This window comes from Vanessa cardui, chromosome 6 (assembly GCF_905220365.1).
Source record: "Vanessa cardui chromosome 6, ilVanCard2.1, whole genome shotgun sequence".
Lineage (NCBI taxonomy): Eukaryota > Metazoa > Arthropoda > Insecta > Lepidoptera > Nymphalidae > Vanessa > Vanessa cardui.
This window is the reverse complement of record NC_061128.1, coordinates 7,878,371-7,897,138: the sequence shown is the minus strand read 5'-3', so window position 1 is coordinate 7,897,138 and position 18,768 is coordinate 7,878,371. Positions and strand designations below refer to the sequence as shown.

Sequence of the window (18,768 nt, the reverse complement as noted above, 5' to 3'; positions counted from 1 at the left end):
TAGGAATGTAGAGTGTTTAATATATTATTATTTTATTAAAAAGTATCTAAGCCAATAAATCTAAGATGGTACAATACATATCTTTGTTGGTTATGTAATAAGAAAATAGTTCAAACGTTGCAAATTTCTATTGCAAAATGTAAGCGACTGAGTAATAAAATGAAATAAATTCGAACCTATGGATATTTCAATATGAAAAGAAATAAAGTTCTCTCAATAATTGTTAGTGGTCTACATTGATTATTATACGAATGTGTTTCGTGTATTAATAATGTCGATATAAAATTGCTATAAAAGTATAGACAATGTTAGTAAATAAATCATATGTCGATGGAGAAACATGCCGTTTTAATAAATTTAGGCTCAGAATAGTTTCTTCTGTATCATTGCATGTAGTATTTAACTAGTGACCTGCCTGGCTTTTCACAGGTGATATTTATTAAAAAATGATTTGATAAGTGCGCTTGGCAAGGAAGAATTTAATACATTTGGTTGTAGGGCTTTGTGCAGGCCCATTGAGTAGGTCCCACCATTCATCTCCATTTACCAAACAATAATACTTAGTTTTGTGTTTGAAGAGCGAGCTAGAATATTATAAATATTTAAAAATTAAATGGATATACCTTCTTCGTGTATAGTTAAAATATTATATTAAGATTAATTTAAAGTGTTTCTGTTATGAATAAAGAAGTTAATGAAAATATAGCGAACAAAGGTTTGTTTCCTCAAGCATTCAGATAATTCTTACTTTTATGATTAATTATTTTCAGGACACTTATGCAATTTTTATTATTATATTATGTTTTCTACTTTACGACAATAATATTTAGAGTTACCTAATTAATAATTTCCAGACAAATACAAATTTAATTTAGTGTCTTAAATTATTGTTATACTGAATCAAAATATGTTTTTTAAGCTAGTGAAATTCAAATTTCAAGATTTTTTTAACACCTTTGTATCTGTGAATATACGGTTGCTACTAGGAGTTATTCAGTATTTAGTAATATGGAATTATAAAAAGCTTATATTTTTACAGATTAGCTTAAAATAATCATCATTAAACTATATTCCAAGACGAAAATACAGATTCTTAATTTCCATTCTCAGTGACAGATTTAAAGCGCCTTAAATTATGTAATAGCAATTTTTCTTAACGTCACGCGCTATTGCATCTTTCACGCGCAAGATAATAATTATTTCGAGGTGAATCTAGTGTTTTTAATGCTATTGGTTTTCTTGATTGATAAGATCTTTGTGAACACAAAATTAAAATGACATTGATTAAAAAAAATTGATATTATGACTTATAAGTAAAGCCTTGAGTTACTCAGTCGGGCGGATTTTATGCAAGGTTTAGGAGTATTGTATTGTTGACAGCGAAGTAACCTTTGTGTCCCGCTACCGATAACATTGTCGAAAAAATTATATTTCGAAAATTTTAAGACTTTATTTTTAAAGTACATTTATTTTTAATACATAATTTGCACATTAATACGTAAATGTAATAATTGCGTCAAAGTTTTAATTATTTCTTTATTAACGGGATATTTTAAATTATATATAAATATCATATATAATCATCGTTTCTGTTCGTATTTTGTGCGTTCATGTATGGTTGTAAATTTTAGGCTTGCATGTAGGTAAAGGTGTCGTCCATAGTAGGTATCGTATATATTTCAACTCTCTGAGCGCAAATCTAAAAGTTTTTTCTCAGATACCTATACTCGTTTAATTGGCAAACTATAAACGATACTAACGTAATCCGCTACCTTCGAAACACTTGACAAATAAAATTCCATTTATTTGGGGTTAATGTAGTCGTGTGTGGCGTGGCCTCTAATTATATATTCAAATAATCTCTTATATTATTCCATTCATAGTGACCGAAAGTAAAAAATTAACATGTTTAGCGGAGTTTTGATTAATTATCTGTCCTAATTTAACGCATATTATTACGTATAAAAAATATTTTTCTAATAAATTAAATAACTTTACTAATATTATAAACGAGAAAGTAACTTTCTATCTATGTGCTCTTTCAAGGCCAAACAATGCTGAACTGAATGTGACGAAATTTTGTATGTTTGGTTGAACTACAAGGAAGGCTTTTATGCATAATACCTGAAGAATAAGCTCTAAAACGATAGCGAAGTGTCGGCGACAAATAGTAATCCATAAATCTTTGTTTGCATCAGGGCTGTATTCGGTAATAACTTAACTGAATACATACAGATCAAAATCTAAGTAAGGTCCACTTCCCGTTGTTGATTTCAGTAGAAACATTTAGATCGTAAATGTACGCTATGTACACAATGCACCTAAGCGCATTTCCTTTACTATTCATTATTAACATATCATACGAAATGCTGACACGATATGCATACACGATAACAAGAAATATAATATACAACAATACATAGAATCTGTTTTAGTCGTTACTATTTAGCGTGGCATATGTTTTCATCTCTTTGACACTCATATATATCCGAGCATAACATTGACATGTGATAATTCGAAAACACATGCCTGTATTGTGCAATAAAATATCAATGAATACAGACACAATCAATTAGATATTGTTTGCTTTGTGGGCGCATCTAAATTGCAGTTGTCTTCTGTCTGGTATTGAACGTGGGTAATTTTGGCAAAGACCTCGCTTTAATAATCTATTGTAAACCGCGGTTAGGTGTTTAACGATACCATATATTTAACCAAGGTTGACGTATATATCAAGTAATTGTTTAAATAGTTGTAAGTGTACAAGCTATTTCACATGACGTCGAACTGATATCCGACACATTTGTCGGTAGGCTAAATTAATTCACAGATTAGCGTATACGCTTTATATATGTGTAAGTAACATTTCATTTATTGCATAAAGCATAAGTATCGGTCACGACATATTAAACAGATTCTGTCATGATTTAACGGTTTGGTCAGCATTATTATCAGTATGCACAGCAAGAGCGAAACTATAAGTACAACCTATTATTAATCGGCTGTTATAATTTGCCTAATAATTAGTCAGCTTACAATAGTTTCTGAAAAATAATTTTCTCTCAATTTCTATACTTTATTTTATTTAAAGTTACCTAGAATGCATTTTGAAATAAATAGCCGTATCCTGCTGTTATAAAATATGAACGTTTATGTATTGGATTATAAAGGCGGTAAAAAATGCCGGTATTGCTGTAAATGACGCAAAGTCAGTTAATATAATCGGAATAATACAGCATTTGCTCTGTTATTCGATAACAAGATATTGCGGAATGCAATCGCGCCGTACACTAGTCATGTTACCAGGCAAAATTAAACTAGTACAAAAGTTGAATACATAGTAAGGTAAAAAGTTTCAGTTTATAAATATTTACGCAGCCTTGATGGCAATTTAGACTTATCTTGTATAAATATTGCTATTTCTAAGGCACTCGCTTGCGAAATATGACCTGGCGACTTAATATGGGTGCGTTAGTTATATAATCAAATTCAAGTTAAACTACATATTCATCACGCTATAAAGACATGTTAGAGTTTTATCCTTATTGATGTAATGAAGATACGCATGTAGGACAATTGGTGTTATACACGCGTACTAATTTTCAGGAGTTACGTAATTCCGATCTTGTACCCTTGACAATGTGTGTATATTTATGCAAATTTTCATGAATATAGGTTGAGTAGTTACGGTCACAAAAAATTCACTTTCACATATATTGCTTAAATATACATAAGAATAACTTTTTCTATATAAATGTAAATCAGAGAGGATGTAATACAGATTACAGATGTCAACATGCTTATTATTGGAGCGTTACAAATGAAGCACGTTTGCATTGGCAATCTATCTTCTATCTAAGTGAGATATTACGGACAACTGCAAAAAATTGTAAAACGTCGATCTGTAGAGATATTCTGTAAGAATAAGCTTGAAACCGACTGCAGAATATAAGCGTGAAATGTCAGAATATGATATACGATATTGACCATAATAATAACGGAATACACGTATCAAAATTGAGAATCAACGTAAGTCAGTTGTCACGAGTGAAATACGATTTTTTTTTCAATAACGCATTGCCAGTACATATATATAATTTTAAAGTTTATTAATATGAGTAAACACTATGTAATATATAAATATGTATAGTGATAAAAAACGGAAGAGCATATGATGTACAATTGGGTATCGAAAAGAATTTGTCGAGTTTAAGCAAAAAAGCACCATTGATTAATTATATTAATTTCTTTTAGATTGTAAAATGACATCGCGCGTGTTATTAGTAGGTAAAGTGGGTCAGCTTGATGAAATAAACACCAAACAATCTCCTTAAAATAAAAGCAGGTCTTAGTGCAGCAGTGCATTTATAGAAAATTTACTTTTTTTTAATGATAATTAAATAATTTAACACTGGTACTTTTAACTAATAGTTCTCCAGATAAATATTTTTTATTAAAAGACATTTCAAGTGCAAGTTTAATGTTTCAGTTGATAATATTATGTCGAAGAATATTGGCGTAAGATTATCCCTTCGTGCGTAACGCCAATCATATTATTATTTAAAGTAGACGACACTGTAGCGATACGATTTCCATATGCTCGCAGATACAAGGGATTGAAACAGCATTTTAATGCATCATATTCATAAATACTATGCTTTTAGTCAGATTATGCTGGCTTAATGACAGCTAAATTTAAATAGATATAAAATATAAAAGACCAAAATGACCAAGTATCGACAGGTAGGTGGATTACGCTACAATACGGCAGGAGGATGAACAATGAATACAGAGGAAGGTTTCAGTAAGCAGATTTTAAAGTTCCATCCTATCTCTATATTATGAAAAGCTTTAACACATTACGATTGTATTGAATACAGATATATTACCGAATCGTATTCTGTAAATAGAAATTGGTGCTGCGAACTTGTGTCTGAAATTGTTATAGAATTTTGATCGTTTTAATTTATATTATTACGAATTTTTCTGTCGGCGTTTGTTGAGGTTAAAACTTTTTGCACAAAATCCTATCGATATTTTTTTTTATTTGATGATAAAAAAAATATCGATCGAAATATGATTCGATGATGCAAGTTTAATTTTTCCATTTTAATCAACTTTCTTTTTTTATTTTTGTCGTTGACTAATCTTTGGTTTAGTGACCTATTATCCGTAGATCTTGAGTTACTCACTGGGCACAAACATTCAAGGTTGAATAACTTATTTATTAGTAAATTCTGTATTAGTAAATTAAGCCAAAAAAATATTATGATTAGTGTTGCAAATTTACAATGGATACTAGCCATCTACCATTGCGCAGGAGATGTCATGGTCAGAATAACTCTAAGATTTTTGTATATTGCACTCCTGGGTAAACTAAATACACCTTCGAAAACGTAATACGCCAGGAAAACGATTATTACCAAACTCAATAGGTATTGAAGGTATTATAATACAATGAATCTTGTTTTTGCTTTAACTAATATAAGACAAAACAAAAATTATTTATAATCGTATGTAAAAATATACATAATTGGAAATGTTTATTTAATTGAAGCTTTAATTGGCTTTTTTATTATAAAAAATATTTTATGAATTACTTATTTGATATTACGACAACATCATTAATTTTAAAGCGAAGTAGTTGCTCAATAAATAGTACGTAATTACATTCAGCAATTTCCTTTATGGGCTCAATGAGATTTATAAGCATATTATATAAATATATCATTTTGAAATCAGGTCATACTAATAAATACCATAGATTCAAGTTTCTTATAAAATTAGTGGGTGTATCCTAATGGGCAGCGTGAGAATGGCGGTCGAAGATAAGGCTAAGGCTGCACTGCAAAATCTGACAACACGAATTAGGTTTTTGCGACTTATATACTCTCAGCGTTGTAATATTTTTTTTTGATAAAAAGAAAAGTTATTCTGCATATTTCGTGATTGTACACATATAATAACGCAATACAAAAATATAGAATCGCATACTTTTTTCGCGGTGTAGACTAGCCCTTAGATACAGCGTATGACTCTAAGATTGGGTTTAGGGTTGCCACTTCTATCATAAAATAACTTTAAGTGTATGGAGGTGTAATTTATTGACTGTTTTTATAAGGAAAATTCACTTAGTTTATAAAATAGTAAAATACTATGAAATTATGAAAGTAGTAAGTTTAGCTTTAGATTTTTATTTATTTAACTTATTTTTTATGAATGCGGATTTTTTTAAGATCATTGAATCTATAAAAATTGTTTCAATAATAAAAAATATAGATATATTTTGTTCTTTAATTTCGCATCTTCACTTAGAGAGAAGGTAAACTGAAAACCATTGCACATGCTAAGAACCCTGTACAAAACTGTAGAGTATTACGTAATATACGGGTTAGTGGTTCGATAACTTGCTCCACATTCGCTTTGTCTTACTTGCAACTGGCCCCTGGTTACTTGTTTTATTATCTCATATCGAGCGCATTCAGCCAGCAAAGTACTTTAGACTTTGCAAAGCTTTAAACGAAGTTGTAATCGACCTGTATTATGCAGAAATATTTTATCGCATTTAAAATCGATTACTTTAAAACAAATTTAATCTTATTTAATTTTTACGTGGATTTTATTGTAACGAACATATAGAATGTATATTGTGTTATGTTATTAATACACGACAATGTAGCGGTGGGCGTCTATAAAGGCACCAAGGGCGATCGATACATCTAATAACCGATATGAGTAGTACTCGTTGTCTACGTTTGCCTTACCATTGTGCTGTTATCACGTAACAATATCATCATATATCATTATTTCATTCTCGTTATGTTAACAATCTCAGCAAGAATGCGCATTGTGTGCCAAACACAGTTGCCACTTCCGAGCGCGGCTGAGAGCATTCGGTGCAAGGTTCCTGTCACACTATTGTTTGAAACAATCGGTTTAGCGATACGACATCGACTATTAAATATTCGACAATAAGGCTAGTTTCATATCAATCGATGTATAAGTATGGCGGTTAGTTAACCCGCATCGATGTTACACGTTCAATGTATAACGTGTTAAATTCTTTGGTTCTTTCTCATCAGTTCTATTGTTTGTATTATCTATTCAGAGCTTAAGCAAGGCTGCCGTCAAATGTAGTTACAATACAACACATAGGTACTTATAAGATTATTTAAATTTTAAGTATATTGTGATTATTTGTTTAGCGAACTTCATATTCACAACGTTACACATATTTAAATGTTATACATTAAAAATAAAATATAAGTATATTTCATAAATACATTGAGTAAAACGATTCGATTAAACGATATACGATTGATTTCTAAATAAATAAATTAATATATGTATAACATGCAACTGAGTCGATTTTTGAAAAATGCAATCCATTAATGGTCTTTTATTTGCTATGTCTGCAAGTTTGACATTCACTGTTATATATTAAGAAATAGCCGTTACAAAAGAGACTGCAATATGTTTCATACTTAAAACGGACACGGTTCGAATAATAGTTTCTCGTGTGGTAAAATACTTAATCACTTATTAATTCAATTTACGTATTTTATGATTATAATTATATATTTTCTTGTCAATTGACAATTTTAAATTTGATTAATTGATGAATCAGGCACTTTTATGAAGATATTGATAAAATATTTAAAAAAAAATTGTATGGCGTGAAACATTAATTTTGTCAAATCAATTATCTGATAACTATGGGAATTACGATGATTGCTTGTAATAAAGATGGTTCGATTACTTTTCAAACTGGAACACATTATTACCTGATGGTGTTTTGTTTTTTGTCCTCTTTTATTTTCGGTAGTAATAACAATATTTTTAATGAAATATATATGTATTATATTAGTTATATAAATAATACTTGCGCAATTAAATACTGAATGAAGTCTTGCACGTATGTTCGCGCGCGGTGGAACTTCGTCCATTTTCACTGCCAGGGCGATTGTATGAAAGTAAAATTTATCTTACTATCTGGAACCTTCTTTGAACCAAGTAAGCATGATAGTTATTATGTATAACAGCTTTATTATTTGTGATCTTAGACGTATTTAACTAAAATATTTGTAACATATTCTTCAACTGTTAATTCAAGTTGTCGCCGGCGCACGGCGCGGCATTTTGAGAACTTCTTTTTTATCTACTAACACTTGACAATTAACCGGTCATCAAGTGTTCGGTATAGAAACAACAGTGTAAGAGCAACAGACAGACGGACAGAGTAACTTTCGCATTTATAATATTAAAAATGAATATACATAAATTAATTAACTTCTAAATGGTCTGTATATTGCTTTCCCTGTTAAATCACCGTTGGTCCTGAGTCCCTTTTTTATTTTCAATTCGTGTTGGTTGACTATAGATGGGTACATCATTAGTGCACAATCAATGAGTCTTAATTAGTCATTATGATCATACTAATATTTTAGAAATACGTTGTATTTAAAAAAAAAATTAATAAAGTTTAGGTACAAAGCGTTAAAATAATCAGTATTTAATAAAATAACAAAATATAATACAATAGTCATGAATATTTAATCTTGATTAGTAGTGACGTGAAAAACAGAAATTATAATCCATAGCCCTATACTTCTATTATATCTTGCAGCCCAATTACTAATTAAGAAGGTATAAACAGATTACGTGTTTGTGATGTAACATTTGGTATGCATAATCACTACATCCACCTTAAGTATAAGTTATTCGGTCACATATTTGTAAGCAATCCAAGTCACATAATATATTCATGTTTATGAATAAAATTTCTGACGCCGCGCGCTTGCATCGTACGACACGATCGAACATGGAGCTATAGTTTATATTATGTTGAGTCGATCCATAAATCGTATCTCATAATATCTCAAATCTTTCTAATGAAAATTATTATAATTTAATAAATTTGTTTTGGGTAATAAAAGTTTAGTATTTTTTTCTTGTTGTTATTTTTTATTATGAACTTAACCAACCACGCTCATTATATACATTCCTTGAACTGCCAGATATTTCTTTGCAGATTTGCTGTTTGTTTCCATAATAGCATCTGTATACTTTGCCACCGGGCGGTTCATATCTTCCGGCTCTACGAGTGGGTTTTATCACACCGCTATATCCACACCAAGACTCATAACAAATATAGTTTAAAGTAACTAAATAGCCTCCAGTTTTCAGGAGTATTTTATTATCTATTTTAATTATTTGTTTTGCCTTGAGACCATCGGCGTAAGGCACGTAGCGATCGAGAACACAGGTGACCCTTTTGTCTTGAGTCTGTTCACATATGAATTCCTCCTGCGATAAAACATTGGTTTCGTTTGGCCTCGCCACGTTACCAATATCTACCAATTTGGTGTATGAATCAACTTCGTCCTTCTTATGGCATACTCGCCCACCGTCTGAGTATGCTAAGCAATCTATCAAATAGAATAACTTATTCGGTATATTATTCGATAGGAATAACAACTTATCTATATTTTTGTAATAATTATATTTCAAACTTTCGCATTTATATTTTTCAGGCATTTCTAGATAGCAGTACTTTAGTGGTAATTGGGGTAAAGCTAATTGAGTTATTGAAGATATTTTTAAAGCTTTGCATTCATGTGAGGAACAATTATAGAATAAACCATTTTTTGCGCTCGGGAGATAAGGTTCGTGCGATGGAATGTTACTATTAATATTTCTTCTGTGCTTGGGAACATTGAATGTCTTGCATCTTGGAAAATCATTCTGCAATGTATATAAAAAAAAATATAGATGCATATGTATAAAAATTGTAATTAAAAAAATATAATGACGTAATCGGAAACTGTAGCTATATCGTAAAATTAAATTGATCTCCATTATCGAGGCCTATTATATTTTTTATTAAACTAAAAACTAAAGATCGTGGTTTGCGAGTAATATTTCATCAAAAATATGCAAATAATATGTACAAGATTTGTTACGCCAAGAATTTGTTTTAGTTATAAATCCATTAAAGAGCGGAACGTTAAAAGAATCTAACGAAAATGTTACCAACGATTCGAAAAATAAACTCTATTCTATAGAAATGAAATTGAAAATACCTCGTCAATTGTACATACGACATCCTTGTTATAAAGCTGCAAATATAAATATAATTTTCTAAGAAAGTCATTGTAATTTTTAGGATTATATAAACAATAAATAAATATGATTGAAGTTGGAATAATATTCCATCGAACTTCACCCAAATTTAAATATCTTTTTATTTTGATGGTTTTCGAAGAGATTGTTTAGGTAAATATTACGAAAAATATAATATTAATTACACAACTAGGGTGAACGAACAAAATTTAATGATTTTGAGTCGTGCCAGCTGGGTTCAGGTTGTGTCACGTAAGAAGGAAAATATTATAAATGACATACCGCGTAGACATCTGATAATAATACAAACTGGAAAGTAACTAAATATAAAAGAGCGACAATCATGTCTCCGATATTACATAATGCACTTTAAATATATTTTCAACAGTAAATAAGGTGGCTACGGTCATGTATAATAACAATTTACTTCTGCTTCGCTTCGTTGACAAGTTATTAGAAATGAAATTGACTGTAGATATTTTAACTGACTTCAAAATAGGAGGAGGTTCTCGATTCGACTGTATTTTTTTATTGATTAGATGTATATTTGTATTATAACATGACTATAACGAGAATATTCGTCCAATATTCTCGGGAATCATATCCATCATTTACTTCAAAATTATACTTAAGTATAATGTTAATATTGTAGGCTTTTAAATATTCTTTTAAATTGAATTATTTATTAAACGTTATGGGCCGGCTTAGAAATTAGTTTCAACGAGAAGAGTCAGCAAGAAATATGTACTATCCGGCTTATGTTAATGTAATCACTGGTTTACTTTGATTAACACCAACTAATTTATCTGCTGCATGCTATTTGTAACTTGTCATATCCAGCCATTTCCCGTTAGTATATCTAGTACTGCGTGTGGTCGTTTTTTAGCCACATCTATGGTGTACTATAAATACATTTATTCTACTATATATATTCTACGTAGGCTAGTTTTATTTATTTTATAATAGCTCAAGACAGAAAAAAAAGAATGGAGTGTGATGGACGAAGCCATCGTCTATATATACTCGTCGGGAAGTCCTTAGTTAAAAAAAAAAAAAAAAACTCTCTCATTATATTAAGGAATTAAAGAGGTTTAAATAAATATTTTGTACGTAAGCTACGTTATCACATGCTAAAATTTATGATGCTATTATATTTTTAAATTGATTCGCAAATGAGTCACCTAATATTAAGTGGTCACCCCATCCATGTATTTAAAGAAATTTTATCATATCTTATATCGTCGATATAACTTTGGTTAGATGTTATGTTGTGTCCTTTGGTGCTTGATAGTTACGGTACCTTTATTAAACTAACATTAAATAGTAAATACGTACTTCTTAAATAAGCTGTTAATATAATCTAATATAATTTAGACTTACCAGCAGAAAAAGCTTTTGTTTAAACATTGTTCATCACAACAATAGGCGCTGATCCTGTAACAATAATAAATTAATATTAAATTTATTGATATATAACGTAGACACGAATATGAATAACAGATTGTTATAGCCCTTCTCGAAAGATACACCTACACGGTACATAGTCTGGCGCCAATTGTATTTTATATTATTGTGCGTCAGAGTTAGTAAACGAATGTATGTATGTATCTCTATACATACATTTAATAATATACAAACATTTATATATTTATGGTATTGTTATTAAAGTTTATGTTTGAAATTGCAGTTTCTAGCATTTTATAATTAGCTCTATTTCTAAATTTGTTATTATTTACACAATGAATCATACAAAAACCTTGCTTGAAATACAGAGAAGTTGAGATGTTATTTAATTGTTCGTCGTAGGTACATACATACAAATATATAATTATATTCATTGGGATTGCAGTACGTTTATAAAATCGTGTGTTTGAAGGTAAAGTAACACGAAGTCGTGCTTCTTATTTTGTCAATTATATGAAGAAGTTGATTATAGCCACAAGAATTAGGCCTAGTTCATATTTATTGTGAAACTATTTTTATGTGTCTTTATATTAAAATAATGTAGCCGATTTCTACAATGGAGCATAACGTATAATCTGGTAAAGTGATTTTAATGAATATTATTATTATTTTTTTCATAGAGATGCGTGTCTACATGAAATGTTATCATCGTGAATAATTTGAGTATATTATGGTATTAAATAATATGATACATCCTGTTTTGTTTCCGTTTCCTCTAGTATAGACCAGGTTTTACTTTAATATCAACGGTAAGTTCAGTTAATAACAAAGCATCATTGATTATACGGAGTTATCATTTACCTTCGAGTAACGTTATGAATGATGGCCGTGTATTTTATATTACCTTCAGAGTAATTTGTTTCAGTTAGGTCAGTAGTATTTGCTTGTCCTTATGACAGAATATTCTATAAAAAATATGCCGAGACATATAATGCCCACCAAAAGAGACACACTGGACAGTCTTGAGTTTGTATTATTTATTATTTTTAATAAAACAAAAATTTAATAAAAGGACTGCATTGTACAAATTCGACAAACTTTATCGAAAACTACCGTCGATCAAAATATTAAAAAAGAAGTTTTTAAATTATAGTTACAAAAATGTATGAGAAACATGTTCGCTATATACGCTAATTTTATACAACAAAACCCACTTTTAAGGTACACTGTACCGTTTCTAAGCGAACTACATTGTTTGAAATACGTTGACGCAACTGTACGGCTGCTCATGCTAATGTATTAAATTATGTGATGCATTGCAGGTTACATCTGATAACTCGAGATTACTTAAGCTCGTTCAGTGCTTTTGCTCTAGTTTCGACAAGGTTATGGTGGGCGTATGCGCGATAGCGAAGTGTTCGTTGTGCAGTATCGTCATGACACGAAATATTTTTGACATTGAAAATGTAGGTGAGTATGACGGTCGCCTTGTTATGACCGACGACCGTGCCTCTGTTAGCGATTTCAAGATGATAATTTGTCGTAACATAAAATAGAATGTTTGATACAATACTATATCGTATTTATATACGATTTAAATATAATTGGATTGATATTTTAAAAGCATTCAAAGTTATACAAACATTATAATTATTTCTGTGTGTAAGAAGGTCCAATATCGTCGATATAAATGTTTATACTAATAAATTAAAAATATTTTATATTGGGTTTTAAATTAACATGGTTATTTTTATTATTAAAAATTTGTTCGGTGGAGCTCGATATTTCGACATTGTCGTGATCGATGACATGTCGAAATATCGAGCTCCACCGAACAAAAATAAAAAACATGGTAAATATCCCGAAATTAATAACTTTAATAATATTTTATATTGTTTAATAAATAAGCACTGCTCTTATTAAATGTTCGTTACTTTTACTCTCGATTAAATACACCGAAATTTATTGCAACAATGTATATTTATAGAAAGCGCCGTACACAATGGGACATTGAACGATAGTGAAAATACAGTCATCCTGTGCATATCAATTAGCTAAGTATATTTTATGCAATAATAATAATAATTGATCAACTTTATACGTGACAATGGCGATCTTTTGTATAGACGGCCTTGTGATCAAAGTTATAAACCGAATGGTAATTAGAATATCGCCACGAAATATCGGATAACTCAAATCTATCTTAATTTTTTTATTTAATTTTATTACACTATTATACCGTAGGTACCTACTACTTTTTACAAAAAATGTGGGAGTATTGTTGTTTTATAGTACCTTTATGTTTTTATAAGCCGTGTAAAAGTTTTTGAAAGATATTAATAAATATTATATGATCATGAGTTAAAAAAAACTAACAATTAAGTTTTAATTCCATTTTTATTGGTGTTAAATTAAAAAATTAAAAAGCAATATTAATTTTCAATATCGTAGTACTTATAACATTATAGGAATATAATTCTATTTATGAAAGTATCCTGTTAATTTCTTTAGAGTACTTATAAGGCTTATAATTTGTCAAGCATAATTACCTCCTATTTCCATAACAATAAAGTTTAAATTAAGTGTACGTGTTTTCTGCTCAGCGTTTGCATCAACCGCAATTTGCACGCGTTGAACTCGGCCTAGCCGCTTTTTCTCGCATATATCATTTACCTAATTGAAAAGTTTTACTTCCGATAACTATTTCAAGGTCATTGTACATTAATCTCTTAAATGATTGAATAGTTAAAATATTCCTTTATTGGAATTGGATTCTTTGAAAACAATTTTTAATTGTATCATAAAATATTTATGTTCATATTAATATACTTCAGTTTTTTTTTATATATGTGAGCATCAGCACAGAATATTAAATCCCAGTCGTCTAGTATCACGCATAAATTGGATTGCTTTTGATTGCGTGTGTTTTATGCCCCGCGGTAAAATGAGGCAAGTTTATATACTCGTATATGTTAATTGGGAAATGTTTGATTTATCAGTTTTTTTTTCGTTTTTAGTTATAAATGTGAATGGTTCTAATTTATTATTATTCAGAGTTTGTTCATTTCCTATTAAGGAAATTAAATCCAATAACTTATGTTTACTAAATAAAATAAGTTTTTATTAAATTTGTTTTTAGAACTATTAGTTAAAGTACTTCAATTTTGTTTTTATTTTTGTTTATCTTTCGTCTGTACGTTATTATTTTAAATGAATTATTTGTTGTGCCTATAGTTTAATACTAAATAAATAACTAGTAATCCTTCAAGACTTTTAGGCTTTTATTAGTTAACTGGTTATGTATGCATTATTAAAAAGATTTATTTTATATATGACCCCGAATACCTCATAGTGTCACATAGGGTCAAACGAAGGAGACTGGAATTTACATCATATTAAAGACAGATTTTGGATCAATTAATTGGTTTTTATTATACCAGAATATAAATTATTTTTAGTATAGGTTTATGTCGATGTCAATATCCTACATAATATTATTTGATAGTTACTAACGAACTGGAGGAAGATCTGTTTTTATGAATGTGATGATCTCCTTTTGCCTTTTAGAGCATAATGTGTTTATTGGCATGTCGTTGACCTAATAGGAGCAAATAGTATTCTGTAGAGTTGATAAAATTTCAATTTAAACTTATTACTTAACCTATAATAGATCACAATTTCTAGATTAATAAGGACATTAATGTCGACGAGTTAGGTACGAGGCAAAATATTGTGATAGGTAAATTTTTTTTCTTGATTTTCCTTTTTTGCAAATAATGATATGATTAAGGATTCTTTTTATTTTTTTTTATTAGAAAAAAAAAAATGAGATTTACTTCAATAGGATAACACTAATTTTTATTTCAAATTATGAGGCTTATTAAATTTATATTTTGGTTTCGATATACAAAACAGAAATGCCACACAGTTGAAATTGGTATTTAACCTTCCCGTGTGCATGTTTTAATTAGATTATTGTTTTTCAATTGATTATTCTTTAATTGACTGGTAGATTGCTTTGTTATATAGTTTAATATATTTCCTTATATTACGTACTCGGTTAAATAATCGACCAATTATCAGTATTAACTTCCGAACGGATGTGAAGCTCGTTATATATTAAGTGATCTTGTGCATGATAATTACATTCTTTTTTTAAATAACGTTTGGGAAAATAATAATAATACAGTAGTTGCTTAAATTTTGTATTGAAAAAGGTTAATTTAAGACTAAAAATGACGAAGCGTAATTCCTTTGCAATTTGAAAATTAAAAAGGTAGTTAATAAAATTGAATAATTATTAAATTAATGTTTTAAAGTGGCTTGCTTAAAATATTGTTCGCTTGTAAAATAATATAAGAGTTATATAAAGAGACTGAATTTATTTATTCACAAATATTTAACAATTTTATTGGTTCAAAGTCAAGAGTAGACATGAAATCTAGTTGAGATTAGCATACAATACAAAGCTTTTGTATATATTATACGTTCGGTAATTAGGATTTGGGTAAGTATGTTCTATTGTTGTTAATTAGCTCATTAGCTTTTTGTAAAGATACGCAGTCGAGCAAAACGGTAAAGCGTGTGTCACGCTATACTGACTCTACATAGGTATTAGGATGGCGCATCAAGACTGACCCACATGCTACAGTACTATTGGCAGATAAATGACCATTAAATAGTTTCTTTCCAAGCTAGAGTGTATCGAGGCTGAAGTTTTAAATCAGCGATATTACATTTTTCAAGCTATCTCTATTCTATTTAACTAAACTAGTTCTATTCAAAATATTTAATCTCTATATGTATATAGGTACCCTAGGTATAAAATTTTACACGCAGTCAGGAGCCTAAATAATTATTAAAAGTATATCTAGATTACCTAATCCTTACACCTGTAAGGTACAATTATTTCTTAAAAATGCATATGCTATTTTAAAAGTCACAATTTTTTTAAAAAATATATTTTTAGCTCGGTATAAAAATGCACCTAAATTTATTAAAATATTCAAACAGAGCGAGGCCGAAAAGTCTTTGCCCTAGGAGAATCGTTCGATTATTCATTATAGATTAAATTTTGATCAAACGTTTCATCTCTTACAAAGTGTAATTTAAAAAAAGAAACTTATTTTTGTAATATAAGTAAGTGCGAAGTGCGGAAATACAACGCCTTTAAAAGCATGGTAGTAAAATATCATTATTATTATTAAATGTCGTACTAAGAACCTTACTGCCTTAACTCTACTAGCTTAGATTTATTAAAAAAGCGGTAAGGTTAATTAAATATTTGGTAAGCAGGCATTTTAAATGCTGTAATTTTATCAAATTAGTCTTCATAAAATTGGTTAGGAAATTAAAATAATAAAAAATTGCTTTTAGTAACCTTTTTTTAGGATTACAGTGACACAGTATTTATTTTTAAGTACATTAGTTTTAGCTTGTTATTTATGTATAAGTAAGGACTTCATATCATATTATTTCTTAGTTGAAATTTCTAAATATTTTTAGCAGAACTGATTCTGCCGCAATAAATTATTTAATCTTAAAATTATATATTTAATTACTTTTACTTTAAAGCCAAAATATTGTTTTAGATTAATGAAATATAATTTGAATAATTTTTTTACTTTTGACATAGTATAGCACCATAGCACGTGATAGTCGTTCGATCTGGGAGAGGAAAAAGTGACATCTTTTCGTAAGTTGTTGTTATTATGTTAGTTAAAATATATGCGACGTATACTCTATTTATTAAATGAGGTCATTATTTCATTTATTTATTTAAAAAAAAAGTAATCTCCTTTATTTTAATAAACAAATGAAATATTTTCTTATTATATTTGTCAAGATTGTTTTTTTGTTAGTGGAAGGCTTTCGTTTCTTTTTATATGATCTTGTTAATTAGACATTTAACATACATACCTACCAATGATTATTATCTTCCCGGTATCTAGTACTTCCGTACAAATATTACCAGTAATGAGGTGTAAATTTATATTCACAGGGCTTATTTTATTTAAATTTTAGGAAAGTAGAACTAACACTGCTATTGTAAGTAACAAAGAATATTCACAGCATGTTATAGAGAATCGCAACAAAGGAAAATGAGGTGTGTCCTCAATACTTCCATTTGAACGAATTGTTAGAACAAAAAGATTAGGAGACAAAACGTCGCGTTCGCGATCGCATCGGACTCGGAGTTTGGCTAATAGACGCGTGTTGCGCACGCGCCGACTCTCTTGTAACTGCTGGCTGTTTACCGCCAAAACCATGCGGAGATAGTAGTTTGGAGTCAAATCATTTCATTCAGTATTACAATATTATGCAATGCACTACTTGTGGAGTTTATTATTATTCCGTTAAAGCGACCGGGTTAAGATTTGCAGACGACCTCATATTACTGTTATATATTTTCTTTGAATTTATTCATGGAAGTTAGTTTTTCTTAGCAGCCTAGTCTAGGACGAGATATTGTGTTGAACCGAAGTGTAACACTTTTACTTTACACACACGGTACAGGGGGTGTGAAATCTGTGCGCTTATACATATTGTTGTGGTAAAACCTCTTTACAAAATGAAGCACTATAATTTATGAAGCTGTTGCGTGACCGTATGCCGTATGGTGAATACATGTATCGATGTGCTTGGTAAAAAACGTTGCAAATGAAAGCATATTTTCATCTTAAATTACAATATTTCACAAAATCCACCATACCACTTGGTGGTAGGACTTTTACTTGGTGGTAGGGCTTTGTGCAAGCCCGTCTGGGTATATACCACCCACTCATCAGTTATTCTACCACCAAATAACAGTACTCAATATTGTTGTGTTTCGGTTTTGAAGGGTGAGTGAGCCAGTGTAACTACGGGCACAAGGGACATAACATCTTAGTTCCCAAGGTTGGTGGCACATTGACGATGTAAGGAATAGTTAATATTTCTTACAGCGTCATTGTCTATGGGTGATGACCACTTACCATCAAGTGGCCCATATGCTCGTCCGCCAACCTAAACCATAAAAAAAATCAGCTACATATATATTTGGACTCTTTGATCATTAGCTGAATCGACTGACATAAGCTAAACTAAGATTGATCTCACCAGAACGCGATAAGTTAAAGGAAAAAATTAAAAGTATTGTTTTTTTTTTCAACATTTTTTAGTAGCTGACGCTATTGATTAAAAAATTGTTCCTCACTATAATTAAAATGTTTATAATGAATCACAATACACTTTATTTCACAC

At 29.7% G+C, this 18,768-nt stretch overlaps 2 protein-coding genes across 3 annotated transcripts in view; both read right to left on the bottom strand.

Moving 5' to 3' along the window:
• LOC124530473 overlaps window positions 1-17,782 on the bottom strand; it is a 28,947-nt gene extending 11,165 nt beyond the window's left edge. The window contains exons 1-2 of one of the 2 annotated variants that reach the window (XM_047104654.1): window positions 17,446-17,782; window positions 11,503-11,556 (exon numbers count right to left, since the gene is read on the bottom strand). In XM_047104654.1, the coding sequence (XP_046960610.1) occupies window positions 11,503-11,529 (27 nt within the window). In that variant the 5' untranslated portion in view covers window positions 11,530-11,556; window positions 17,446-17,782. The remainder of the gene's footprint in view (window positions 1-11,502; window positions 11,557-17,445) is intronic. The other variant, XM_047104655.1, reaches the window with a different exon arrangement.
• Window positions 8,573-10,558, bottom strand: LOC124530474. The gene is made up of 3 exons (XM_047104656.1): window positions 10,405-10,558; window positions 10,083-10,118; window positions 8,573-9,744 (listed from the first exon to the last, which is right to left on the bottom strand). Exons 1-3 carry the CDS (start codon window positions 10,465-10,467, stop codon window positions 8,968-8,970), a joined length of 876 nt encoding a protein of 291 aa, XP_046960612.1. The 5' UTR covers window positions 10,468-10,558; the 3' UTR covers window positions 8,573-8,967.
• Window positions 17,783-18,768: the final 986 nt, after the last annotated feature.